This window comes from Hyla sarda, chromosome 4 (assembly GCF_029499605.1).
Source record: "Hyla sarda isolate aHylSar1 chromosome 4, aHylSar1.hap1, whole genome shotgun sequence".
NCBI lineage: Eukaryota > Metazoa > Chordata > Amphibia > Anura > Hylidae > Hyla > Hyla sarda.
In genome coordinates this window covers 98,475,412-98,503,072 of record NC_079192.1, presented here as the reverse complement: position 1 = coordinate 98,503,072, position 27,661 = coordinate 98,475,412, and the positions used below count along the sequence as shown (strand labels likewise).

General features: G+C 44.4%; 1 protein-coding gene across 1 annotated transcript in view; it reads right to left on the bottom strand.

Moving 5' to 3' along the window:
* Positions 1-5,525: 5,525 nt before the first annotated feature.
* DPP8 (dipeptidyl peptidase 8) overlaps positions 5,526-27,661 on the bottom strand; it is a 28,701-nt gene continuing 6,565 nt past the window's right edge. Inside the window, exons 5-20 of the mRNA XM_056571723.1 lie at positions 27,444-27,612; positions 26,486-26,596; positions 26,090-26,218; positions 25,359-25,420; positions 24,384-24,484; positions 21,443-21,620; positions 13,650-13,809; positions 12,672-12,751; positions 12,199-12,351; positions 11,200-11,335; positions 10,899-11,044; positions 10,207-10,353; positions 9,857-10,009; positions 9,547-9,689; positions 8,637-8,748; positions 5,526-8,165 (exon numbers count right to left, since the gene is read on the bottom strand). Coding sequence (XP_056427698.1) covers positions 8,043-8,165; positions 8,637-8,748; positions 9,547-9,689; positions 9,857-10,009; positions 10,207-10,353; positions 10,899-11,044; positions 11,200-11,335; positions 12,199-12,351; positions 12,672-12,751; positions 13,650-13,809; positions 21,443-21,620; positions 24,384-24,484; positions 25,359-25,420; positions 26,090-26,218; positions 26,486-26,596; positions 27,444-27,612 — 2,103 coding nt within the window. The 3' untranslated portion in view covers positions 5,526-8,042. The remainder of the gene's footprint in view (positions 8,166-8,636; positions 8,749-9,546; positions 9,690-9,856; positions 10,010-10,206; positions 10,354-10,898; positions 11,045-11,199; positions 11,336-12,198; positions 12,352-12,671; positions 12,752-13,649; positions 13,810-21,442; positions 21,621-24,383; positions 24,485-25,358; positions 25,421-26,089; positions 26,219-26,485; positions 26,597-27,443; positions 27,613-27,661) is intronic.

Genomic DNA, 27,661 nt, shown 5'->3' with positions numbered 1-27,661 from the left:
CAGCGACTCCGACCGTTGGAAAGAAGAGGTGGCCTTGAGGTAAACTTGTAACCCTGGGCCGTCCGGTCCAGAAGGACACACCCCCCCCCCCAAACCGAGGAGGCTCGCATGAGTCGTAAGAACCAGCCAGTTCAACGGTAGAAACGAGCAGCCGCTCTGAAGAAGGGGAGAGTGGAGCCACCAAAGAAGAGACTGGTGAGCTGGGGTGGGCAGACGGATCCGATGATCCAAGGACAGGGGGATCCATCCCACAGAGAATAGCCCACTGAAGCAGACGGCAATGGAACTGTGCAAACTGAACCGCCGTTTTGGCCGCCACCATTCTGCCCAGCACTGCCATGCATGCACGAATGGACACTGGATGCGGGCGTCTCAAGTGATAAACTCCTAACAGCAGAGCACTCCGCTTGTCCGGAGGGAGGAAGATGCGTGCGGTCGCAGTATCGAACCTGAGTCCCAGAAAGACCAGGAGGGAGAAAGGTTGGATTTCTCCTCGTTTATCAGCCACCCAAAGCTGGTTAGGGTCAGCAGGGTGATGTGAAGACTTTCCTCTTCTGGCCCCGGGACAGGGCCTTGATAAGCAGGTCCTCCAGGTATGGAAGAACAGACACCCCACGGGACCTGAGAATGGCCATGACAGCCGCCAGGACCTTGGTAAAAACCCGGGGGGAAGTGGCCAGGCGGAAGGGCAGAGCCACAAATTGAAAGTGACCCTGTGGAGCGGCAAAGCGTAGAAAACGTTGATGAGGAGGAAAAATCTGGATGTGAAGATACGCATCCCGAATGTCCACTGAAGACAGGAATTCGCCCTGATCCATGGATGCCACGATCGGCCGTAGTGACTCCATACGGAAGTGGCGAAGATGCCGATTGAAGAGTTTCAAATCCAAAATGGGATGGACGGAATCCTCATTTTTGGCACCACAAAAAGGTTGGAATAGAAACCCCTGAAACGTTCTCGAGGTGGAACGGGCACAATAACACCCTGCTGCAGCAGAGTGCGAATGGCAGAATGAAAACCTGCGGCCAGAGGCCGGGATCGAAAAAAAACGATCCCGGGGAAAAGAAGCGAACTCTATTCGGTAACCGTCGGAGATGACGTCCCGAACCCAAGAGTGCTGGACTTGTGCCAACCAGACCTCCCGAAAAAGAAGTAAGCGACCGCCCACCCGAGACGGAGTCCCAGGTGGGGGCGCCCCTTCAGGTCGAGGCAGGTTTATGGGTTCCTGATTTAGCGGGAAATCGGTTGGAGCGATTATCCTGCTTCTAGGAGGAACGAAGTTTGAAGGACGGGCCCTGCCTACCCTGCGAAGGGCTCGATTTTTCCTGGCGCCCCTGACCCAAGGGGCGAAAGGACTGAAAAGAGGTTGACTTACAAAAAACCCCACGAGCCGCAGTGCGGCGAGCCTTGTTCAGGGGAAGCAAATAACTTTTACCCCCTGTAGCCTCAGAGATGATGTCGTCTAGTTGCTTCCCAAAAAGGCGACCACCAGTAAAGGCCATAGCCGCCAGATTTTTTTGGAAGACGAATCGGCGTTCCAAGCTTTGAGCCACATGGAGCGACGAATGGCGACCAGGTTGCCAGACGCGACAGCCGCACAGCGAGCAGACTCCAACGAAACCTGGCATAAATATTCGCCTGTGTCTAACACCTCACGAGCAATTTCAGCCATAGCATCCGGGGGGGGGGGGGGGGTTGGGGGGGACCCGGACAACAGACCTTGACGGAGCTGAGAAGCCCACACCGCTAAGGCATTCGCCACCCAAGTGGAAGAAAATGCCGGAAGCAGGGAGGATCCCACTGCTTCAAAAGCGTATTTGGCCAAATTCTCGACCGGCTTGTCCGCGGGATCTTTAAAGGAAGCGGCATCCGCCAACGGTAGAGTGGTGGATTTGGATAAACGGGAGACTGGGGGGTCCCCAGATGATGGAGTCCTTAACCTTTTAGTGCCTTGGAAGAGCCTCTCGGGAAGCTTCCAGGCGGTCTCCAGAATCACATCAAATTCCTTATGAGGATGGAAAGACTTAGTAGAATGAGGATTGCGGACAAAGGACACCTCAGGAGCAGGGTCCGAGGGTCCAGGGTCCTGTAGACGGAAAGTGTCCGACTGCAGACACCAGGCCCTCCACCAAGTCAGACATGGAGGACAGCTCCTCAGAATCCGAATGAGGTTCTGAGTCCGCCAATTCACCCGGAGATCGGGAACAGTTAGTGGAGGCTCCTGATCTGGGTGACCGGGATCTAGAATGGCGGTTCAGGGAACGACCCCTAGGAGAGTGATCGCGAGACCGGGAACGCCGCCTAGGAGCGGAAGATCTGGAGTGCGAGCGGCACCTGCTATCAGGAGATGAGTTCGGATAAGCAACCCATGGACGTCCATGGGAGCGTTGACGGTCCGAAGACGCCGAACTAACCTCCCGAGGGGGACATAGGGAAGACTGCCTTAAGGCTGTAGTGATCTCCTTGGAAGCCTGCGTCAGGTCTGATATAGTCTGGGAGAGTGAAGACACCCAAACCGGGGTCGGTTCAGGGGCCACAGACCCTGAAGGAGCATCTAGGGCAGGAGTAGAAGGGCGTGAGGAAGAGCAGGCAGGACAAATGGGTACAGCCGAACCCCCCGAAAATTTAACCTTACACCCTGTACAAGCATAGTACGTGACTAAAGGTGACAGGGGCCACCTGTCTGAGGGAAGGTTCAAGGCTGGGGGTAGACATTGCCAGCGCAGCCAATTAGTAACAGAAGAATGGAATTATCTCACCCAGGTTCCTGAATGACGTCCCCACACCTTCTGAACACAGGACAGCCGACTGGAGTAGGGATGGAAGACCCACAGGAGCAGCGTGCAGCAGCGTCTGAAGAACGGCGCTGGAACAGGAAGATACTTGACTTCCTGAGTCACGTGACTGGAGGGGAGGAGTACCGTCCGCGCGCTAGCACGGGAGTGGCTGAGGCAGCCTGGGAAGCCCGCGCTGCCACCGGATAGGCTCCACCAGCCTTCCCCGTGCCGAACTGATTGGGCGCTCATAGAGCGAGAAGTGGGCGGAGCTACACTGGGTCGGGACCAGGCCAAAGCCGCAGCCTAAAGTGGGGGCCTGTTTCCCGGTTAAAAACCGCCCTTTAATGTAACCCCGCAGCGGAGACGGCTGCCGGGGAGAATGTGCAAGACCGCCCGCAGGGCAGAGCTACACGCGGTCGTGACGCTCCCGGCTGAATACCGCCCCGACAGACATTACCATATAAAGGACAAGCTGAGCTCAGGGATGTATCGTTTTAATGATTTAATGAGAGGCTGCAAGCTCTGCTACATCTGCCCACAAAGACTGATTGACAGATTTTCTTATATGAAATGGGTGTAGCCATAGACTTTAAAAGGCAAAAGAAGAATGGCTAGTGACAATGCTCAACTAGCTAATTAGGATGGAAGAATTCCATTTATATCTTGTTTAATTCACACCACCTTAATTTACATAATATTACATCTGCCAACAGGGGCATTATCATTATTTATAAAAAAAAAAAATCATCCAAGAATTTACTAGAACCTAGTCCATGCTGTATCATGACAGTAGAGCCATTGGAACTTGAGTATATACAGGCAACTGACTTAAAGGGGTTACCAGATTATTTAATGGTAATGGGGTTGTCTATTAACAGGTGAAACAAAAACAAAAAAAAAAAAAAAAAACATACTTCCTTCTAAAAACAGTTCCATACCTTTTAACAAATAGTGTGCCGTATTAGAACACTACTTCATTCACTTCAATAGAACTGAACTGCAACACCACTTACAAACTAAGGACAGGAGTGGTACAGCAGCTATGTTTTTTGATCCCTGATAAGCCCTTTAAAAGACAAGGAATACATGTATGCCCCTCTAAATGAAAACTTTATTTTATTTTTTTAAATCAACTGGTGCCACAAAGTTAAACAGATTTGTAAATTACTTCTATTAGAAAAAATCTTAATCCTTCCAGTACTTAGCTGCTTTATGCTCCAGGAAGTTGTATAGTACTTTTTCCAGTCTGACCACGTTGCTCTGCTGACACCTCTGCCCATGCCAGAAAGGAGCAAATCCCCAAAGAAAACCTCTCTCCTGCTCTGGACAGTTCCTGACATGGACAGAAGTGTCAGCAGAGAGCACTGTGGTCAGACAGAAAAGAAATTAAATAAGAAAACAACTTCCTCTGTAGTATAAGCAGCTGACAAGTATTGGAAGGATTAAGATTTTTTTTTAATTGAAGTAATTTTCAAATCTGTTTAACTTTCTGGCACAAGCTGTTTTCACCGAAGTTAAAGGCAAAGACTGAAAGCTATCAGCAGCAGGCGGGACTCACAGATAATGCTGGAACATAAGTGATCACACTGTTATCTGGCATTAACCCCTTTAGATGCCATAATCAATGCTGATCATGGCATCTAAAACAGGGAAATATTGTTGCTGGGCATTTATGGGTAGGGGGCTCTTCTGGCAGGTACCCAGCCCAGGAGTTCTCCCTTTCCTGCACATAGCACATGGTAAACCCCGCCCTCACTGTCTGTAATTTGACCTTGCTGTTACTAGAGGAAAAAAATAGCTTAACAGGCCGCAGACAGCAGATTGAAGAGAAGTGAGACTCTTAGTGACCAAGATGTTAGAGCTGTTTTTGTAGTGTAAGGAATCATGTTGTTTGGTTAACTGAATGATTTCCAAATAGGTTACAAAACACGGCCTATAAAAACAGAGGAATGTTGGTTGAAACAACAGAGACCGCTTAAGCCTACATTACACACAGGACTTGGCTTGTGATGTCACCATATCTTATAGGCAGTAGCTGAATAAGGAATCTACCATGCTGGAAATGCATTTCAATCTTTGGAGAGAATGTTACAACCAGGAGAAGCTAAGGAGACATACATTGTTGTAGAAAAATAAATTCAGAACTAAAATATATTTATTTAAAGCTCTGCTCACAGGCTGTCAATCACCAAGCAGGACCACCCACTGGACTCCTAGGCCAGAAAGAGCAGAGCTTCAAATGAACACATTTCTAATTCTACTAAATCTTTTCCCACAAACACATTAATTCGCTCAGCTCCTCCTGCTCTATAACAAGACCGGACTGCATTTTAAACACGGCAACTTTCATTTAAAAATGTGTTTTCCAACCAGGGTGCCCTCCAGCTGTTGCAAAACTACAACTCCCAGCATGCCCGGACAGCATGCTGGGAGTTGTAGTTTTGCAACAGGGTACCTCTGATGCTTTTTTAATAAATGACTATTGTGCAGCATTGTTAAGATTTTATATTGGGCACCTAAATGGGGCACCATTCCCGCCACTACAAATAACTATGCTATAGGACGGAGGCCTCCCACTCCAACTCCACACCGAAGCCCAGTGTAATGTGATTCTATGAAACTGGTCTTACGCTGGAGACGGGTACGGTTGAGAAAGTGGGAAGCTTCGCCTCCTATTGCACAGTTCTATACAGCGGGGAAATTTTAAAGAAATCTCATGCTGGAAGAAAGAAGGCAATAACCAAAGACACAGACAAGTGGTTTCCCTCTTTTTTAAAGACTATATCATCTCTAGTTTTCAAACATAGCAGAATATGGCACCTTTAAAAGAGACTTTGTGAGAAGAGAGCATACTCCATTAATGACAGTGACATTATGAGATTAATAGTTCAAGACTTAACAATTAAAATAAAAATCCATATAATTACAAGTTTAGTTTAAAACACTTGACATTCTAGAAATTTATACAGGATCACTTAAGGGGGGGAGAGGGGGTGTAGAGGGGACTACTATCTGTCCCACTTGGGCTGACAATGGTAAATCTAAGCTATGCAGTCCCCTGCATGTCAAACCACCACGCTTTAAGGCAGGGGATAATGTAAGGCAGACTTCAGCCTGATAATTTCTTTAACTACAGGTGCTTAGCAACAATCCTCTGACAATTTAATGTATATATGTATTTTAAGTCGTAACAAGAAACATTGGAATTAATTCTTCCAGACTATTTCTTAATATAATGCTGTGCTGCCGATCAGTGGGAAATCCTTCGAGTCCTCTATATTCTTGTTGGTATGGTATTTTGGACTAAAATAACAATTTCAGCAGGTAAGTATAAGATCACATGAAGTTAGCAATCCCTAGAATAAAAAAAAAACACTGTAGATTGCTGGTTACCTTACTTACATTTGATTTGCTAGATGACTGCCAACCATAAGAATACAGGGTACATTCTACAGGGGTTTAATAGTTCCTACTTAAATTGGTTGGTGGCAGACAACAAAAATATACAACGTTGTCCATGTTGGATTTCGGGTAAGAAAATGTAAAACAAATCCAATATACATCATGCTGAGAGGGAACAAGATGACACATTATGAGGTATCGGAGCAGCCAGCATTGTTTTACAATATGGGAAAGCAGTATGTTGCACCTACCACAATCCTTAAAACTACCATCAACATTACAGATGTTATGTAAGATGCACCAAGCCACTGAAAATCCAAACTGAGCAAAATGTTCAAGTAGTTAAAGTAGCACCTTTTCCTCTTTTTTGTTTGATTACATGTTATAAAGTGCTGTACAAAAGACTGATGATGTGTGCAAAACCTTAACTGGGGTGGTAACTGGGAAATTTACACTGCCTGTGATGGTCCTGCAAAAGAAGGGTCATACTTATAAGCACATGGATTTACAACTTTCGGCTGCTGGGAAGTTAAATAATGGGGGCTGTGATACCCAGTAAAATTTTGGGATAACCAGAGATTTTCCCAGCTAAACTGCATTGTGGAGCATGGAGGTGTGACATAACCAGTGAAAAGAAGAGGAGCAAAAATACTCCAAGTTTTTGATGATGCATGCAGAAGCTATCCATAACGGTCAGGACCAGAAGAGGAGTGGACAGAGAGGCAAAGAAGAAAGGCACTCCAAAAGTTATACAATAAAAAAGGAATATGGTGCTTAATCTATAAGCAGTTAATGAGCAGATTCCCACCAAAGGGCTAGGAATGCTTTTCAACTGTTGATAAGAGAAAAAGTGAAACTGGCCAATGTCTGGCCCTCATAGTCCCATCTCAAAGTGGTGAAACTTTGCTAGAATATGCCATCCCTTTATGATCTGTGGGGGTCCACCGGTCCTGAGAATTAAGATTATTCCTTCTATAAATATGTATATATTTTTTTTGTTTTATATATCTTCTTGCAGTCATTCAGGGGATCTCTGGCCATACACTTTCACCTAATGCGACTATGTACTGATCATGTTATGATTCAGCACAAAAGCCCATTCAAGTAAATAGAGCTGGGTTGCTGTTCCCTGCACAACCAGTAGCTAGGAACACCGATGTGCAGGGTATAAATAGTACCCATGGCTTCTGTTACTTAATTCCCAAGACTGGTAGGGGTTCCCGAAGTCAACCCCCTCTGATCATAAAGTAATGCTATATTCTCTCAATATACCATCATTTTACGAGATTGGAACACCCCTTTAAATCATGGCCATGGGGCATATATGGGCCAGATGATGGACATAACCAATCAAAGAGAAGAATAGCCAGTCACTTTGATGTTGTAATGTCATATCATGGACTTTAAGTAGAGCAAACAAACTCATTTTATGTGTACAGCTTTATGCTGCCTAGTGCTAAATTGTTTTTTGTTTTTTCAATCTGATAGACATTGTATACTGAGTGACTAGTTCCTCACAGATCCATGATAATATATGGAGATATTGGAACGTTGTGTGGGGAGAAAAAGAAAAAAGAATGAACATTTTGCAACATAACAAAACCATATCATGTAGTGTAGTGGGTCACACATTTCCAAACTACATGAAATGTAGTTAGGTGTGGTTCACACAATTTATCCTCTCTGACTGGTAGACTGTGGTGTGATATCACTGTAGTAAAGGGATTATGCCTTCAATTCCCTCTCCTCTGACGGTCAGCCTAGAACCAAGCTGTGTATATGTGGCCTACAGGTGCCATTCTTTGACGGTAGCAGGGGTGCCGCACTTGCAATCCCCACCCTGACCACCATTAACACTTTGCTCACAACGCTTTGGTGACTGCTATGTGAGACCCCAGGTTCTCCTGCAGATAATACAGGAGGTGCAGTTCATAATGTTCTCCTGATTCAGGAACCCGAATACTGTGACGCTCCTGAGGGTAGATCTGTAAAGAAGAGAGTAGTGTTACTAGCTTACATTTCATATAACAATACTACTATCAATCTATAGAAGCCAGTAATGGATTATATTACATAAAGTGGTATTCTGGGCAGTTCTGTAATACATCTCATCCATGTGCTCCATCTCATCCTCTTCATTTACACAAGCACTGAGGGCTGCGCTAGCAGTAGCGTATGTATTATACAGAGCAGACTGGACATGTGTTGAAACACAAGTTTACTGCAGTTAGTAGAATTTATTAAAATTAGGACTTAAATTTTCTTAAAAGGAGAAATCCAAGAAAAAGAAAAGCCCAACTCGCTTCAGAAAGCATGTTCCTAATTCAGTAATGCAGGTGTCTCATCCGACATTTTCCAGCAGCCCAGAGAACACCAACAAAATAACTAACTTGGACACTAGGCATTAAACTTATGGTAATAAATAAAGGCAAGCAAGCAGTAGAAACAGTGCTCACCTGTAGGTCATACGGCTTCCCACTGCGCACTAAGAAACTAAGGAGAATGCTTGTGTGAGCAAAGTGCACATTTTCATCTAGGAAACCATGCAAGAGAAGAAGACGACTTGGCCTGTTAAATAAAAATGTATGTTATTCAAAAGATGATCTAGGTGATTGACACACACACACTGAAATGTAATGTATTGATAGACATACTATTATAGGATATTATACATGATTTGGACAAATCTTTGTCTAAACAACTACAAATCTGGAAGGACTCAATTAGCAAAACTACATTGAGAAAATGCAGGGGGGAGAGGTGGGAACCATTCTGGAGATAGTGAGGGTGCCAAATATGGACCCCCTGCAATCAGACACATCTATCCCGTTGCTAGGGATACATTTTTTAGTGGCAGAAATACCCCTGTAATACAACAGCTTCATGTGCTTTTAACAAAAGGATTGACCTTAAGTGAACAACGGGGGAGAGTAAGCATACTCGGACATGGAGACTTTTGCTAAATCTAAATATTATATGCGTTAGGCATCCAGGTCTGTGGATACAATCATGTGAATTCCCATTGAGTTGCTTTTCCTGATTTACATGCAGGGGTAATTTTTTGTGATGTCAGCATCTACAACAGCAACTCGGGTTATGGCACTTCCATAGCATAAGAATCATACGTCAGTAAGCCACAAGTAAGGCTTAGGTGAACAGAAGCACTGTATGGTTTTAAACATAATATTGAAGGGATGTTTTTAATGTAGAACATTATTATTTGAAGAAAATAGTGGTGTTAAAGCATAGTCTTCGTTTTGTATGTGGATACTAAACTAAAAAGTTTTAATAATCATAAACAAATGTTTTATTTTCATTCAGTACATAGAAACTATATTAAATATATATATGGTTTATTACACTTACTCAGAAGGAAATTTTTCTGCCTGCATTGCAACAGAGCCCAAGTAGTAGCCATGTTCATTTTGGTCAGGATGACCCATGTACCGCTCTGTATAGCCTGTATCATAGAAGATCCAAAGTGTTACAGGAGCTCCAGCAATAGCCACCTAGGACAAAGAAACAAGAGTTACTATTTCTATGTATTTTAGGAAAAATACATGTAAACAAAGCAAGCATAATATCCGCTATATTGACCTCCAGTTTCCCCTACTGGTGGGCTGCAAGCGGCCCAAGTTTTAACATTTAACTCTATGCATTTTTAACAGGAACTTACTTTAAATATATCAGGTTTCTGGATCAAAGCCATTAGTGAGAGGTATCCGCCATATGACCAGCCATGGATACCAACCCGGTCAAGGTCTATAAAGCTGTGCTTTGCTGCCAGATACTGCAACCCTTCTACCTGATCATCTATCTCCACTTGGCCCTACAGAGAAAGGCAAAAGCATTATGTCAAGTAAGGATTCATTTGCATAAGACAAAATTGTTGTGGATTTTATGTGCTGATTTACTTAGCAAACTTTGTAACATGCATGAACCAAGATAAAATGTGTGTGTCTATACTAATTATAACAAAAAAAAACAAGATGCATTGTCATCAGTTCTACATTATGACCCTCTCACCATCTTGTATTTGAATGCGCCTTCAAACTTTAGCCCACGGTGACAGGAGCCTCGATTGTCAATGACAACAACGACATATCCCAATGATGCTAGAGTATTTAATCGGAAATATTTAACACCCTTAAATCGATTGTTAACCAGCTGAACCTGAAGAGAACAAAGTAGATTTTATTAGTACAGAAAACCATACACCCATATCACACACCAAAACATTACAATAAGTATCAAGTATGATGGCAGACTGTAAACTCTTGATAGATAAAATCACAGTATAAATAACAGGGTCAAGTTATACCTATCTAGTGTATGGAATTATAAACATTATAAGTTATTAGCATAATGAACTCATCTATGTATCCAGTAACTCCTATCACCTCATGTAACATGTCCTACCACTCCAGTAACTCCTACAACCAGCTATGTAACACGTCCTCACATTTGTGTGACCATAATTACCGGTAGTATTATTTATCAAATTTGTTGTTTTTTTTTTATGGGAAAAAGCATTTAGGGTATGTTTATATGCTGCAAATTTGATGTAGACTTAGACTTCCCTATTGCGCTTAACTGGAAAAATCAGCAGAATCAACATTCCTTTACCCAACAGCCTCTGCTAGTCACACTCATATTTCCTCTCTAGATTCATAGTATTATTTAGGCTGTTCCCCTTTGTTTGAAGGAAGGAATCTTACCTGTGGTCCTCCGTAAATAAAGAGTACAGTGGGGTATTTCTTTCCAGGCTGCATTTGGTGGGGACGATACATCATACCATAAAGAGTGAATCCTGTCCTACTGGGGAAAGAGAAAATCTCGGGGGCTATGTATCCAGGAACTGTCCCTATGGAGGTGAAAAAACAGAAGGATAAACAAAGCAATGGTGAAATTTACTGAATGTGAAAAGCTACTGAAAACAATTAAGCAGTTTTTTATTTTTGTTCAATCTTTGCCATGCTCTGTCTTACAACAAAGCCAAATAATATTTTGTCAATTTACCTGGTGACTCTAGAAGAGTAGCCCAAAATTCTTTATCCTTTTGTGTTGGATCAGATCCGTTGCCTTTTATTTTAAAAAGGTGCACTGAATGTGGGAGGGTCTGACTACTGTACCTGCTAATGAACATATCGCAGTGCTGGATAGAGGAAAACACAACATTTATATATAATTACTAATAATAGCAGTAACAATATTAAGGGTATTGTCACACTGAGCAGATAGGACGCTGCGAGAAATCTGCATAGTAGCGGGAAATACGCTGCGTATGCGCTAGGTGCAGACAAACAGGGCCTTCCCCGCTACAGCCCTGTGTCTCCAATAAGGTTCGGAGACCAGTCAGGGCTGAAGACACAGGGCAGTAGCAGGGAAAGCCCTGTGTGTCTGCTCCTAGCGCATACGCAGCGTATTTTCTACTGCTTGGCAGATTTCTTGCAGCGTCAAATACGTATCCGCTCAGTGTGACCCTACCCTAATACAGCATTTCCTGTCAATGGATTTTCATTTCCCTATGTATAATAAGGGGCTTTACACAGAGCCTTTTTCAGAAAATTTTTGTTTTTCAGCAACTTATGTTTCCCTCCAGATGGACTTAATTGTGTCTGCATCAAGTACTGCATTGTCAAAAAATTCTGTGAATGAAATCACACTTAGGGTACATGCAAATGGAAGGAAACAGTAAAGCTATGTTCACATGGCAGAATTTCCATGTGGAATTCTGCACGGAGAATCCGCGGCAGCAAAGTCCCATTGATTGCATTGGGATTTTGCTGCACTGTTAACATCTGGCCTGGAAACTTAAATTCCGTTGTCCTCGGAAAAAATAGACGTGTCTATTCTTTTTTACAGACAACGCACTGAATGCATTGCCGTCTATGAGCATGTTGTGCTGGTGCTTCGCTGTCAGAGGCAACGTCCGTGCAGACATTAGCCATGTGAACATAGCCTAAGAAAAATGTATTCTATGACTTGACATCAAAAGCTAATGGAAAATACTCTTACCTTGCTAACACAACAGGAATGGGAAAAGCCAAGGTCTGTAAGTCTCTTCACCTCTCCCGGAGTCTCATAGTTTGCAACATACAGATGATGTTCCAGAGGAGTGTCCTTTGTAGCTTCAAAATAGACCAGTTTATTGGATTCATCCACCCGAATCTGAGGAATTAAGAGAATTATTTATCATAGAGCATTCAATGAAAACTTAACTTACTCATCCTAACTTTCAAATATTATAAATAGAACTTTCCCATATGTTTTGGGTCAAAAATAGGTTGAACAGACAGGGCTGTAACAATTCTAAACAGTCTCACTTTCAAAACTATTTTACAAACAATGATAATTCAGAAAACTTCCTAAAACTTTATTAAAAATTAAAAAAATAAAACGATCAATTGGCATGTAATGGCTTTCAGAAAACCAGGTGTTGAAAGAAAAAAGGTTGGCTAACCATCACAGAGGCAAACCTGAAAACTTACTGTGGATCCGTGTCTGCCAAGAACCTCCCACTCTCCACTGGTCACAGCCACCTCTTCCTTTATGGGGCATCTGAAATCACCTACAAGTACAAGAGCTCTCATACTTTAATTCAAGAAGAATTCCAAGTATAAATAGTAAAAAAAAAAAATAAATAAGGAAAACAAGGCATACAACCCTGCACACACACACACACAATATATTATATATATTATATATATACACATATATACACATACATACACACACACACACACAGAGCGAGAGAGAATTTGTATAGCTTAGTCAACCATATTACAAAAAAAAAAAGCATAAAAAAAAAACTTGAGCCTTTTTTTTTTACATATGTATATATGTTATTCCTGGTATGTATGGCAAACATTGTGAAAACCTACATACTTTTTTTCGTCTTTTATACAACCTACAATAGAATGAAGACTTGTATTCAATCTTCCAAAGAAATCAGAGGATTATCATAGACAAGATTATTTTTCTCTGTTCTGCGTATGAAGGCAGTATGAATATATTACTTGTTTCTAGGAAACCTGTATACATGGCAACAAAGATCTGTATGTTACTGCATTCTTATGCATATAGTTAACGTTCACTAGATAATAAAAATCATTACCAGATCAGAGCTAAAACTGTCTGCCAATAAAGACGTCATCTCATGATTAAGCGCTATCCTCAACTCTAAGGATAGGAGATAACTAGTGGATTGGTGTGGATCCGACCAATGGGTATAATGGTTAACTAATGGATTTCAAGGGGAACCTGTGAGTAACAGGTCAGGAGAACATCCCTTTAGGGTGTATTCACACGTACAGCATCCTGCGCAGCATTTGATGTGCAGGATTTGAAGCTGTGCCAGTCATTTAGTTTACATTGAAATCTGCAGCATAAAATCCTGTGCATCAAATACGCGCAGGATACTGTATGTGTGACTAGATCTTTCACAAGAAAAGTAAAGAGCAACTTACTGAGCCCAAGGAGATCAGCTCCTGCTCTACCAGAACTGGCTGCTCTTAGAATGCTGGTGATCCGGTAAAGGTGCCGAAATCCTGTCTTACACTCAGAGGCAAAGAGGAACTGGATTTCATCATCTCGGGTTTGGGGGAAAAAGTACAGGATGTCATGAATCTATTGAGAGAGGAAATATAGTTACAGTAAGGAAAAAAAAAAGGAGATTTTTTTTGTACTCACCGTAAAATCTTTCCTCGTAGCCTTCATTGAGGGACACAGATACAGTTGGGTATATTGCTCTTGCCACAAGGAGGAGCTGACACTAGGAAAAAAAATTCAGCTCCTCCCTGGCAGGATATACCCGCTCACTGGAAGTGAGGTAATCAGTTTTGTCACAAAGCAGTAGGAGAAGCCAACAAGGAGATACAGTCATGGCCGTAAATGTTGGCATCCCCCCACCCCCAAAATTTTTCCAAAAAATTAAGTATTTCTCACAGAAAAGCATTGCAGTTACACGTTTTGCTATAGACATGTTTATTTCCTTGGTGTGTATTGGAACTAAACCAAAAAAGGATTGGACATAATGTTACACCAAACTCCAAAAGTGGGCTGGACAAAATTATTGGCACCTTATTTGGTTGCACACCCTTTGGAAAAAATTACTGAAATCAGTGGCTTCCTATAACCATCAATAAGCTTCTTACACCACCCAGCCGGAATGTTGGACCACTCTTCCTTTGCAAGCTGCTCCAGGTCTCTCTTATTGGAAGGGCGCCTTTTCCCAACAGCAATTTTAAGATCTCTCCACAGGTGTTCAATGGGATTTAGATCTGGACTCATTGCTGGCCACTTCAGAACTCTCCAGCGCTCTGTTGACAACCATTTCTGGGTGCTTTTTGACGTATGTTTGAGGTCATTGTCCTGCTGGAAGACCCAAGATCTTGGACGCAAACTCAGCTTTCTGAAACTGGGCTGTACAGTGAGACTCAAAATCAGTTGGTAATCCTTAGATTTCATGATGCCTTGCACACATTTCAAGGCACCCAGTGCCAGAGGCAGCAAAACAGCCCCAAAACATAATTGAACCTCCACCACATTTCACTGTAGGTACTGTGTTCTTTTCTTTGTAGTCCTCATTCCGTTTTCGGTAAACAGTAGAATGCTGTGCTTTACCAAAAAGCTCTATCTTGGTCTCATCTGTCCACAAGACGTTTTCCCAGAGGGATTTTGGCTTACTCAAATTTCATTTTGGCAAAATGTAGTCTTGCCTTTTTTATGTCTCTGTGTCAGCAGTGGGGTCTTCCTGGGTCTCTTACCATAGCGTTTCATTTCATTTAAATGTCGACAGTTTGCATTGACACTGATGCTCCCTGAGCCTGCAGGACAGCTTGAATATCTTTGGAACTTGTTTGGGGCTGCTTATCCACCATCCGGACTATCCTGTGTTGACACCTTTCATCAATGTTTCTCTTCTGTCCACTCCCAGGGAGATTAGCTACAGTGCCATGGGTTGCAAACTTCTTGATAATGTTGCGCACGGTGGACAAAGGCAAATCTAGATCTCTGGAGATGGACTTGTAACCTTGAGATTGTTGATATTTTTCCACAATTTTGGTTCTCAAGTCCTCAGACAGTTTTTTTCTCTTTCTGTTGTCCATGCTTAGTGTGGCACACACAGACACACAATGCAAAGACTAAGTGAACTTCTCTCCTTTTTATCTGCTTTCAGGTGTGATTTTTATATTGCCCACACCTGTTACTTGCCCCAGGTGAGTTTAAAGGAGCATCACATGCTTGAAACAATCTTTTTCCTACATTTTGAAAGGGTGCAAATAATTTTGTCCAGCCCATTTTTGCAGTTTGATGTTCCATTATGTCCAATTTTCTTTTTTCCTCCCTTTTTTTTGTTTAGTTCCTATACACACAAAGGGAATAAACATGTGTATAGCAAAACATGTATTACTGCAATCCTTTTCTGTGAGAAATACTTCATTTTCTAGAAAAATTTCAGGGGTGCCAACATTTACGGCCATGACTATGCCCGAAGGACCCTAGAAAGGAACCCTGGGGAAAAAAGAAAATAAAAAAACACAATAACCGGAAAAGAGTATCCGGATAAGACATGAAGAAATGGGTGAGTGCTGTGTCAGTTGGGATGTACAAAAGCAGTCCCTGGCATGGGAAAGAACAACCACTAGAGGAAGGGAGTCAGTGCAGAGACTGAACCTGCGGAGACGGACGAAGATGCCAAAGGAAGGGACCATCCTTTGTAGAGACTCTGAACCAAAAGGCAACAGAGAGAGACCAGAAAGGTCGCCTCAGAGGCCCAATAGCCCGTAAACATCCTGGAAGGAGACAGGAAATCAAGCCAAAAAACAAAGGGCTAGCCCAGACGGCAAACAAAGGAATAGGGAACGACAAGAGAACCCCATCCAGAAAACCAACTGAAGCAAGAGAAACATGGTGAGAAAACACCAGGAACGCCTGAACAGAGGGCGAGCACAGTCAAGATGGAAACCAGAAGAGAGACTGGTACTGTCTCCTAGAGAGGCATGGGGCATACGACCGATGACCTGAACCAAAAAATGACAGGCTCCAAACCACTGTCCCAGGGGCACGTAGCGAGCACCCGGGAGGAAGAGCAGACTCAGAGAATGACATAGAGCCCGAGCAGCCATAAAGAATGTGACGGGGAAACCACGACCACACACACAAGCTGTAATAGGCCCGACCGGCAAAATCCGGCTGACCGGAACGCCCTCCGTCCCAGGTGTACATGGACCCTGAAGGAGAAGGAAAGTAAAAACGGCCAAACAAGGAGCAGAACGCCCTGAAAAGGAGCATCCCGGAATGACAAGGAAAAACCAGCCTTGGACCCCAGCAGACTGAAAGGACCAGAGTACTCAAGCCACACCCATAAAGGATGGGAACAGAGAGGGAGACAATGGGAACCAAACTGGGACTCTCAAGTTCTGGGCCCATGGATGTGACCCAGAAGAGTGTTGCGTTAGTGTAGCGCAACGAACATTGTCAATGGAAGGATGAGCACACACGCACACACACACCTACTGGTATGAGGTCCAACGAATCAGAGAGTCACTTTTGCGGGACCTCACATTAAAAGTGGGACACGACTTCAGCCACGGGAGCGGAAGGTGACCTGGAAGATCAGAAAACCACGCAGACAGTGTCTGGCGAAATGGCATAGGGACCATGGGACACACCGGGTCACTGCATTCAGACACACACAAAGTGGGTGACCAGCCTTCAGCCGTGAGAGCAGTTGGCATGCAATGAGGCACCTGGTAGAGTAGGGGACCCTGCTAACCACCATGTGGCGCTATGTATATGGCCCACTGAAAACCTGGAGCCACTCACAAGGAACTGGTACTAGTACTAGCTGACAAGTACGGGATCCTTGAACGCACGGGGTCAGTCCCTCGAATCCTCCCCCAGAAGGTGGGATACAGGAGTGCAGACGACCTGAAGGGCGACCTGGTTGTGTAGGAGACGATGCAGACCACAGTATGGCTGACTGGCATACAGTCCCTCGTACTTGCGGGGAGGCTCTTCCCGATGCTGCACACTGGCAGAGGGGTACGGGAAACCCCAGCCATGCACGCGGCAGCCCTGTGACGGGAGACCGATGGTAGCGGAAACCGTGCGGAAAGCCTGGCTAATCAACAGGGTACACTCTAGGCGGTGGCCGATGGCAATAAGAGGACAACAGCACATATAGGTAATCATCGTGCCCCTAGTAGTGGGGCACTGGAACTCTAGCCGCAGATGCACCAGCCACGTGATGAGACTGGTGGCGGAGGAATCATGCAGACTGACTCACTGGTATAGGGTTCATTGAATAAACACAGTCAATCACCTTGCGCGAATAGTGGGGTACCGGAACCCCAGTCGCGGACACGGTAGACATATATCAGTGGTAAGCCGGACGACAGCCTGGCACATTGGTTGCAGACACCTCTCACGACCTGGTGGTGTATAGGGGCCGTAGCAACAGTCGGAACACACCTCCGGAATCTCGCACCAGGGAACTAGCCACAGATGAAGCTATATGGATGGGTGACCGGTGTAAGAGGAAACCAAGGTTTTCTTATACCCTCAAAGAATGAAAGGCCGCATGGCGGACTTCAGCAAGTGACTGACCATAAGGCACTGGCATGGCAGGTGGGGGTCCCTCAGCCGTCACTAAAGTACATATGCATCAGCTAGGGCACTCCTCGGCGGCTTGCCGCTGGGGGGAGGTATTGTCACAGAACGTATCCCCAGGACCCCATGTGGGATGTCCGAGCCCTGATTAAGCCCAAACGCCGATAAGCAGTGAGATGGCTCCTGATGTAATCAAAATTGGTCACCCTGCAGGGTGACGGAAGGCAACATCAAATGGACCCCCCCCCCCCCCCAACCCCTTTGGTTGCGACTAGATGGAGCTCACTGGTATGCCAAAAACAAGGAGCCAAAAATAATGTCTGGTCCACAGGAAAGGGGGCGCTAAGCCTTAGCTAAGTTTCAGAGGTAGGGAGAATTATTTTTTTTTTTGGTAAAACTTATGGGTGCAAAGCAGCCCAGAAGAAAGCTAGAGGATCCATGCATAAGTTTGCAGGCTTCCAGACAGGACTTGCAAGAGTGCGCAGGGTGTAATGACTCTTTCAGGGCACGACAGTGCGGCACAGTTGCCGTGCGGAAGGAGGGCGGAGTTAAGCGCCGACTTCCCGCAGCAAAAACATTTGCTGGCTTACAGAGACAACGGCTGCCAGCTTACAGTGTAAGCTGCGGCGGCAGGGATAGCGGGGAGGAAGGAAGGAATGTCCCCGGTGGAAAAAGCTGGGGTGGGGAGGGGCGGAGCTAAGACCCGACTTCCCCAGCTAAGAGATAATGGCCGGCGGCGGCAAGTGCAGCAGGGAAAAAGGATAGAATGTCCCTGGCTGCCGATGAGGGGGAGGAGGGCGGAGCGAAGCCACGACTTCCCCAGCTCATAACAGCGGCCACCAGCTAATAGTGTAAGCTGCGGCATCGAGAACAGCGGGGAAATAAAAAGTAATGTCCCCAGTCGCTAAAGGGTGGAGCCAAGCCCCGACTCCCACCGCTCAGAGTTCGGTTTACCTTGTAGGCGGTGGGGAGAAGAGGAAAAGAAAATACACAGCATTAGTTCCTGCACTGGGGGCTGACCCTTGCTCCGTTTTCCTGCCCAACCATCATGGCCGCTAGCAAAATGTAAGTGCCGGGCGGCGGAGGGATGCGCAGGGTTAATTGCTGCAACCCCCACTGCGGAAGGCTTGCGGGCAAGCCCACTGCTGAAGGACTCCCCTCCCCCTAGTCGATTTATGCACAGTTGGGAAGGGAGGAAGGGGGAGAGAGATGAGGAAAAGAATACTCACCTACCGGAAAGATGTCCCCTCATACTCAGTGGAGTCTTCAGTCAGCTTAATGCCATATTTCATCATGCCAGGCTGCCATAGCAGGGAGAGCAGGAGAAAAAGGGGACTCTGAGCCGAGGTACTACCCTGGCACTGGCTGTTGGTGAGAAGGGGTTAACGGTCCATACTCTATGTCCCGTGCCCCTTCATCGCAAGTGGGGGGGGGGGGGGGGGGGGATCAGGCAGCGCCATGCTTCTGTCGCCCCCGACCTACAGAAAATAAACAAATAGGAGAGAAATTCGAAACTCTAGGTAACTAGAAAAAAAGAAAAAGAAAACCAGGTCTGGAGAGCACCAGACCTGAATCTTGCCTTCTACTGACACTAGCTAAAACGGATTACCTCACTTCCAGTAGGTGGGTATATCCTGCCAGGGAGGAGCAGACTTTTTTTTCCCCCTGTTGTCAGGAGCATATACCCAACTGTATCTGTGTCCCCCAATGTAAGAGTGACCAAGAAAGTCACATAACACAAATACCTAAATATTCTAGGCAACCATTTACAGGTATCAGGCCTAGCTAAGAGCCTTGAGGCCTAACATATGTAGGATCACAATCTAGGCAAAGACTCTGATGCTCACCAATAGAGCTTATAAAAAGACAAGTTTGGTGAGAAAACCACTAAAGGCTCTTTTAGATGGACCAATTGGGCGCGGATTGGAATTGTCCTTTAACATAGACCGATTTTCAGGAACAAATATTTCTAGGAATGCTCATTTGTCCAATAATCGTCCCATGTAAACAGGTCTTAAGTAATTTATTTTCTGTGTCTAAGAATGTATTCTCAAAAATGAACGGAAGAGAAGATAAGATGATGAAAGGAGTTGTTCCAAAATAGACTTTTGATACATTAAAGGAGTACTCCGGGATAAGAAAACGTATTCCCTATCCTAAGGATAGGGGATACACTTCAGACCGCAGGGGGTCCGACCGCTGGGGCCCCCCGCGATCTCCCGTATGGTGCCCCGACAGTCGGCGGCCTGGGGCTGTGTCCAACCACTGCATGACGCGGCAGCCGACACGCCCCCTCAATACATCTGTATGGGAGAGCCAGAGCGCTGCAATCAGCAGCCTCCGCCATAGAAATGTATTGAGGGGGCGTGTCGGACGCCGCATCATGCGGTGGTCGAAATGAACTATTTCGGCAAAGAGCCGAGAGCACCGTACAGGAGATCACGGGGGGCTCCAGCGGTCGGATCCTTAGGATAGGGGATAAGTTTTCTTATCCTGGAGTACTCCTTTAAATCAGATATGCCATAAACAAAAGTCATATTTGGCAACTCGACCCCCTCCAAGTCAGTTTAGCCCACAAATGAGAGTCAACTACTTATAACCGAAATTAATGGGAATCCTAACTGACAGCTGATCCATCCCAATAGAAGGTGGATTGTTTTTGACAGCTAAGATAATATAACTGTGTACTGTGGGGACAAGTATTTATTATTCAGTGTCCTAATTGTTCTCACTGGTGCAGAGTGTACACTTTCACAAAGATGCCTTTAAGACTTCTAAATTTCCTGGATTCCCAATCTCATATGTCCCTTTTCCTGAACCTAGTGATTCCAATAATTCAAATAGATTACCATATGTCAAAAGAGCTTGCAGAATATGCATGTATTGAGGTGACAGCTGGGACAGCGTAAAAGAGTAAAATATATACAGTAGATTTTATGGTGTGAGGTTTGCCTACTTGTACACTTTAAGGGTAGGGTCACACGTAATAGATCCGCAGCGTAATTTACGCTGCAGATCCGCTGGTGCCCCGACCCATAGTGTGTGCCTCCAGCTGTTGCTACCGCACCACCCCCTGGCCTTCTCACAGTGGCAATCCGCGATGTTTGAGTACACTGTGCATGCGTGCGGTGACTCACAGGCCCCTGTGTGGCGGATTGCCACTGTGAGAAGGCCAGGAGGCGGCAACAGCTGGAGGCACAGTATGGGTCGGGTTACTGGCAGATCTGCTGCGTAAATTACGCTGCGGATCCATTACGTGTGACCCTAACCTAAATGGGTAATCCGGGGAACTACACTTATCCACAGGATTGGTTATAAGTGTCTGATCATGGGGGTTGGACCACTTGAAGGAGGTCCAGCTACTCACCCAGTCTTGGGGCCTGTTAAACCAATCAACGGCTTAGAGGGGCCCACTGTAAGGTGGACAGGTGAGTAGCCGTGCTGTTTCAAAAATCATAGCAGTCTGCCCCCAGGATAGGGGGATGAGGGGAGAAGTGTAGTTCCCTGCAGTATCCCTTTTGCAATACACATCTTAAACTAGAAGTATACAGTAGGTCATGTAAAACACTGCATACATTTCACTATGTAACAACGTAAAGTAAATTTATTCCTAAACATTGGCTTGAGAATCGTGTTACCAACATACATTTATCCAAATATCCGTTGTCTCCTCATAGATCACAAGAGGTGTTACACCTTCAGATACAGAATCCGACAACCACTGGTGCTCTGAAAGTTCTTTGTAGGGAGCCACAAATAGAGCGGGTGGAATAAGAACGATCTGCAAACGTGTCTGTGGACGATCGAGAAGAATAGCCCAGGCACTGTATAAAAAGATACATATTTATACAAATAAACTCAAGATCACAAAAAACTTCTGAATATTGACCACTTTCAGACCTAGACCTTTTATCTCATTACCTTATTATGTAATGAAATGTGGGAAAGCTATTGTTAGCATTGTTTCCCCTGTGCTTTTTCTTAGCAGATGAGTGCTAAGATATGTATTATCCAGTTAGGTGTGGTTTATATTGGAACATTTCACAGCTGTTTTTGTTTCTTAAGATAAGAAAGTCTTTATTCTGTTGAATACATATAACAAGATGTAGCGTGATCTTAAGGGAACCTTTTATTACGTTCATGCTGCCCAAACTATGAGTCAGAGAGTTCCCCAGCAGCTTCGCCCCACACTACCAGCCTTAATTTACAGATATCGCCCTGTTTAGCTATAGGAAGAGATCAATCGGGGGGGGGGGGTTCAGAACACACCGGGGACTTCATTAATAACTTGTGCTTCAGGCAGCATGAAAGAGATGACAAGCTCCATTTAAAATTTGGTCTTCAGCAAAGATGGTTAAAGCTGATGGACATCCTGCAGGATATGGATATATGCTTCTTAAAGAGAAGACACAGGAAATCCAAAAGCCTCTCACATTTTCCCACATTAACCACTATGTATCAGCCACCAGGATCCATGTCTAATGTCGGACATAACTGATCACTGTGATGCCTAGCAGTAACCCTTTAGACGCCGCGATCAAAGTTGATTGCGGTATCTAAAATTTAAAAACACTTACGGCAGCTCAGAGGACAGCAAGAGGGCCCTTACCTGCCTCTTCGCCGTCCAATTGGTTCACCAAGACTCCAGCAATGGAGCACTGATAGCATTGTTCAGTGTATACAATCTAATGATTGCATGTAATATTCCCCAATGGAGACTAAAAAATAGTGTGTAAAAAAAAAAGGGGTGATTTAACCCCTTCCCTAATAAAAGTTTGAATCACCCCCTTTTCCCATTTAACGACCAAGGACATGTATACACATCATTGTGCCGTTAACAGGGTATGGCGCAGGCTCCCGACTCGAGCCCGCGCCATACTGGCCGGCTCTCAGCTGATTCTTGTAGCTGAGGACCGGCGTTAATAGCCAACATGCAGCAGGCTATTAACCCTTTAGATCGCCACGGTCAAAGGCGTCTAAAGGTGGTCCGGTGGGGTGGATCTTCGAACTATAAAAATATAACTAATTAAACCGCACTGGCAATGGCGTATACGTAAAAAAACAGTGCGCTGCGTAGAAACGGAAGCCCCCACAAGTAACAAAATGCAGTTTTTTTCAATTTAGCCCCGCAAATAATTTTTTTTCTGGTTTCGCCATAGATTTTGTGATTAAAAAGTAAGATTATTGATGCAAAAAACAAGCCCTCATATGGATCTGTAAGTGGAAAATTGAAAGCGTTTAGATTTTTAGAAGGTGCAGAGGAAAAAATGAAAATCTGTGGTGCTTAAGGGGTTAAAAAAAAGTGTTATCTAAAACAAACAAACATGTGGTATAATGTCCGAACTATAAAAATATAACGTCAGTTAAACTGCAAGGACAATAGCGTAGCCGTAAAAAATACCGAAGTCCAGAATGATCGGTCCTCCGGTCCATCTTCATACTTCCGGGTGTAACGAAGCGTCACATGGCACTCAGCCTATCGGCGGCCGGCGAGAGGCTGAGCGCCATGTGACGCTTCGTTACACCCGGAAGTATGAAGATGGACCGGAGGACCGATCAGCTGTAGTGGAGCTCTGCGGGAACCCAGGAAGGTGAGTGTTTTATTTATTTTTTTTTTTTTTTTTTTTACAGCCCGGGCAGGACGGAACAGGAATACTCTGCACCAGAGTACTCCTTTAACTTATCCCCTAAGCAGAGTATAGGGGATAAGTGTCTGATTGAGGGGGGGGGGGGGGGCTCCCCGACCATTGGAACCCCCATGATCTCCTGCCTGGTGCCCTGGTTCTCCCTATGTACGGCTCCATTCATGGAGCCGCGTTGACCAATGCATAAAGCGCTGGCCAACAGGCCCCCTCCATTCATCTCTTTGGGAGAGCCGGAGATACACAAGCACTGTATCTGCCCTGGGATTTTAAGACTAAACTGCATATTCATTTAAAGCATAAACAATCAGTGATGGGAGGGTCAGTCAAAACAAATGTATATAAAGATAAAACTATGGCCTAAGTTTATACATCAAAAACCTGCTAACGGTCCACATTAAAATAAATAACAGGTTAAAAGAGCATAACATTCTTAAATAATTAGCACATTCACAGGATGTCATAAATGAGGGACTTATCACTTAGACCCTGACCTATCAGCAGAACAATCCCATAAAAGTCAATAAAGAGGGACTTCCAAAACAATGTCAAGCAAGCAGTGCATGCAGATATGCAAGAAATGTTTCAAGTGGAAAAATAGGAATACTCATTTACTTAGAATGGACTATCCATCTGATGCCAGTTGGGGTCTTTGGAGCATCACACCATCTGCACATTGTTTATAAAGGGTCATTAATAACTACAGTTGTGCCTGGTGCTGCTGCTTGACTCATTTACTTTAACAGGGCTAAGCTGTGATATGAGGCACAGCCACACGAATAGATGATCTGATGTGTGGATAATAACTAACTTTGTGTTCCAGGGAATCCACTGATCACACATTGATGATGGCCCAATCCTTATTGGCTTGAATGAGCAACTATTAAAACATTAGCTTTCCAACGGGAATTTAAACATAAATGGTATTATCATTGGGAAACTCACTACTTTCCATCTGGAGTCCAGCCAGCTCTAGCAATGTATTCACACCCAGCAAAGAGCACCTCGAATGGCTGCCGCAGCTCTTTGTCAACAACGTCCAAAAGCTAGATATAAAAAAAAAAAAAAAAAAAAAATTAAATTAAAAGTACAGAAAAGTCGAGCACAGAACTAAACCTGTCACAAGGATTACAGTATGTCTATTCCCCTCAAGAAATCTGCCCCTGAGATATTAGGAGGGGAATCAGGTCTCCGAACAAAAAGCAAACTTTCCTCTAAACTTTATTTTTTTTTCCATAAATTGATGGAATCGATGGCTTACTGCCAGATTATGCCATCACTAGGATCATCCCATAACTAGAGATGAGCGAAGTTACAGTAAATTCGATTCGTCACGAACTTCTCGGCTCGGCAGTTGATGACTTATCCTGCATAAATTAGTTCAGCTTTCAGGTGCTCCCATGGGCTGGAAAAGGTGGATACAGTCCTAAGAGACTCTTTCCTACGACTGTATCCACCTTTTCCAGCCCACCGGAGCACCGGAAAGCTGAACTAATTTATGCAGGATAAGTCATCAACTGCCGAGCCGAGAAGTTTGTGACGAATCAAATTTACTGTAAGTTCGCTCATCTCTAACCATAACCATAAGAACAAAAGGGCGACAACCATGGCCTCCTTGCAGTCTCTCTCTGCACAGAGGGGACCCAACCATCTGCTGAACAGACGAAAAAGTTGGACTTGCCAGGCAGCCAGAAAGCCATTGTGCAGAAAAAGACTGATGCACCCTTATACACACACGTGTTTAATTGGATACTTTGTTATACCAGATCTGATAAAGAGATTTAAGATGTCTTGAAAGCTTGCTGTTTAACATCTTATGTCAGTAAGCCACTAAATGTTAAAACTGCAAGACATGTATCATGATAATATGGCAGAATTTAAAAATATTCAAGAATTTCTAGTCTATACAAAAACACGTACCCTGCCCTCTGCGTCCACTGTTATTTCTGACAGCTTAAATGTCACTTTGGGGTTTGCAGTCCCTAGAAAAAGAATCACAATTGTAGCAAATTATTAGAATACATTTCATCTTAAAATTTTAATTTTGCTGAACACATTACTGTAGTACAATAGCAATGCAATCCTGCAGACAGGTCGCATCTTAAAGCGCTAGTGCTGCTAAAAGTTATTAAAGGGGTATTCCAGGAAAAAACTTTTTTATATATATCAACTGGCTCCAGAAAGTTACACAGATTTGTAAGTTACTTCTATTAAATAATCTTAATCCTTTCAGTACTCATGAGCTTCTGAAGTTAAGGTTGTTCTTTTCTGTCTAAATCCTCTCTGATGACACCTGTCTCGGGAAACGCCCAGTTTAGAAGAGGTTTGCTATGGGGATTTGCTTCTAAACTGGGCGTTTCCCGAGACAGGTGTCATCAGAGAGGATTTAGACACAAAAGAACAACCTTAACTTCAGAAGCTCATAAGGACTGAAAGGAATAAGATTTTTTAATAGAAGTAATTTACAAATCTATTTAACTTTCTGGAGCCAGTGGATATATAAAAAACTGTTTTTCCCTGGATAACCCCTTTAAGGAAAGAAAATAAACAAGTGTAAGTATTAATTATGCATCAAGATATTCTGAATATATAGGTTCAACTATTGAGATTCAGGGAGAAAAAAAAATAAAAAATAGGAGAAAGATACTTACCAGCTTTTGGGTACCTAAAAGAATCAGTCCTTCGAGTCTCAAGCATTGGCGATGTCACATGGATTATCTCAACTTCAGATTCATCATTCTCTTCATAGAGGATGCGCAGGATCTGACCACCTGATGGAGCTATGTCATAAAGATCAGCTATATGTTACATTATGCCACAAGGCTGACAACTCTGTACAAAGCAACTAAAATATCAGCACATTCACTAGAGCAGGGTTACCCAACTAGGGTGCCTCCAGATGTTGCAAAACTACAACTCCCAGCATGCCCGGACAGCCAAAGGCTGTCCGGGCATGCTGGGAGTAGCAGTTTTGCAACATCTGGAGGCACCCTGGTTGGGAAACACTGCTCTAGAGACATACTATCATTCAGAGACAGGGTGCTTACTTGTCTCATTGCGGGGACACCACCAGTATCCAGTGTAGCGATCAAACTCCTCCTGTAGCACGAATGATGCTACCCCGGCTGAACGCGAATCTTCTTCTACTCCAACCAAATCTGTGTTATACATAAATTGTTTAATTCGACTCATTTCGGTGCAGAAGAGACTAAGTTCAAAAGGGTTATCCAGCCTGTCAAAATAATGAACCCCTGCTGATCAGGTGTCTGAAGGGGCAGCGGCAGATGTAAAGCGCTGCAGCGTCTTCAACGTTTACATGCACTTGTCTTTGCAATTAGATAATTAATTATTAGTTGTAGGGATTAAAAAGGTATTGCATAGTGAATAAGGCATCATTGCAGTTTGTTGAACCCAAGCTACTAAAATTATGTAGATTGCAATAACAAGAGCAGGTCAACATTAAAGAGGGAACTTCAAATAGCTGATCAGCTGGCGTGCCAGGAGTCAAACAACAATAGTCTAATATTGAGGGCCAATCTGGGGAATAGGCCAACAAATGCACATTCTGGACAAACCCATTAAGAAATAGCATCAGCATTAAAGGGCTATTCCAGCTTTATACAGCTTATCACCTATCCAAAGGATACGGGATAAGATGTATGATCACAGGGGTCCCGCTGCTGGGGACCCCCACGATCTCTGTGCAGCCCATGAATAGGTATAGACATGAATGGAGGGGGCGTGGCGTGAGATCATGAGGGGGCGTGGCCATGATGTCACATCCCCGTCATGCCGGGGGCTGCACCGAGATTGCGAGGGTCCCCAGCAGCAGGACCCCTGCGATCACACATCTCCTTTGGATAGGGGATAACATGTATAAAGCCGGAATACCCCTTTACCAAAGACTGATGGGACTGTGGGTATGGACCAAGTCGCAACTTCCTGTATTCAGGAAGATTCACTATTACACTCCATGCTTCCAGACTAGTTAGGCTTTTATCTAACCTTTGTGCACAAATGTCAGCCTGCGCTCCTCTCCGGTCTCTATGTTGGCCGCCCACAAATCGTTGCTGTGCACAAATGCCATCCAGGTTGGGTCTGCAGGACATATGGTGGGGTCCATGCGAATGTTGGGGCAACTGCTTTCCAGTAACTGTGGCTGCAGTGACTGTTTCTACAGATAAATTATAAAGAATGAAACTATATAGCGATAAAAATAATTT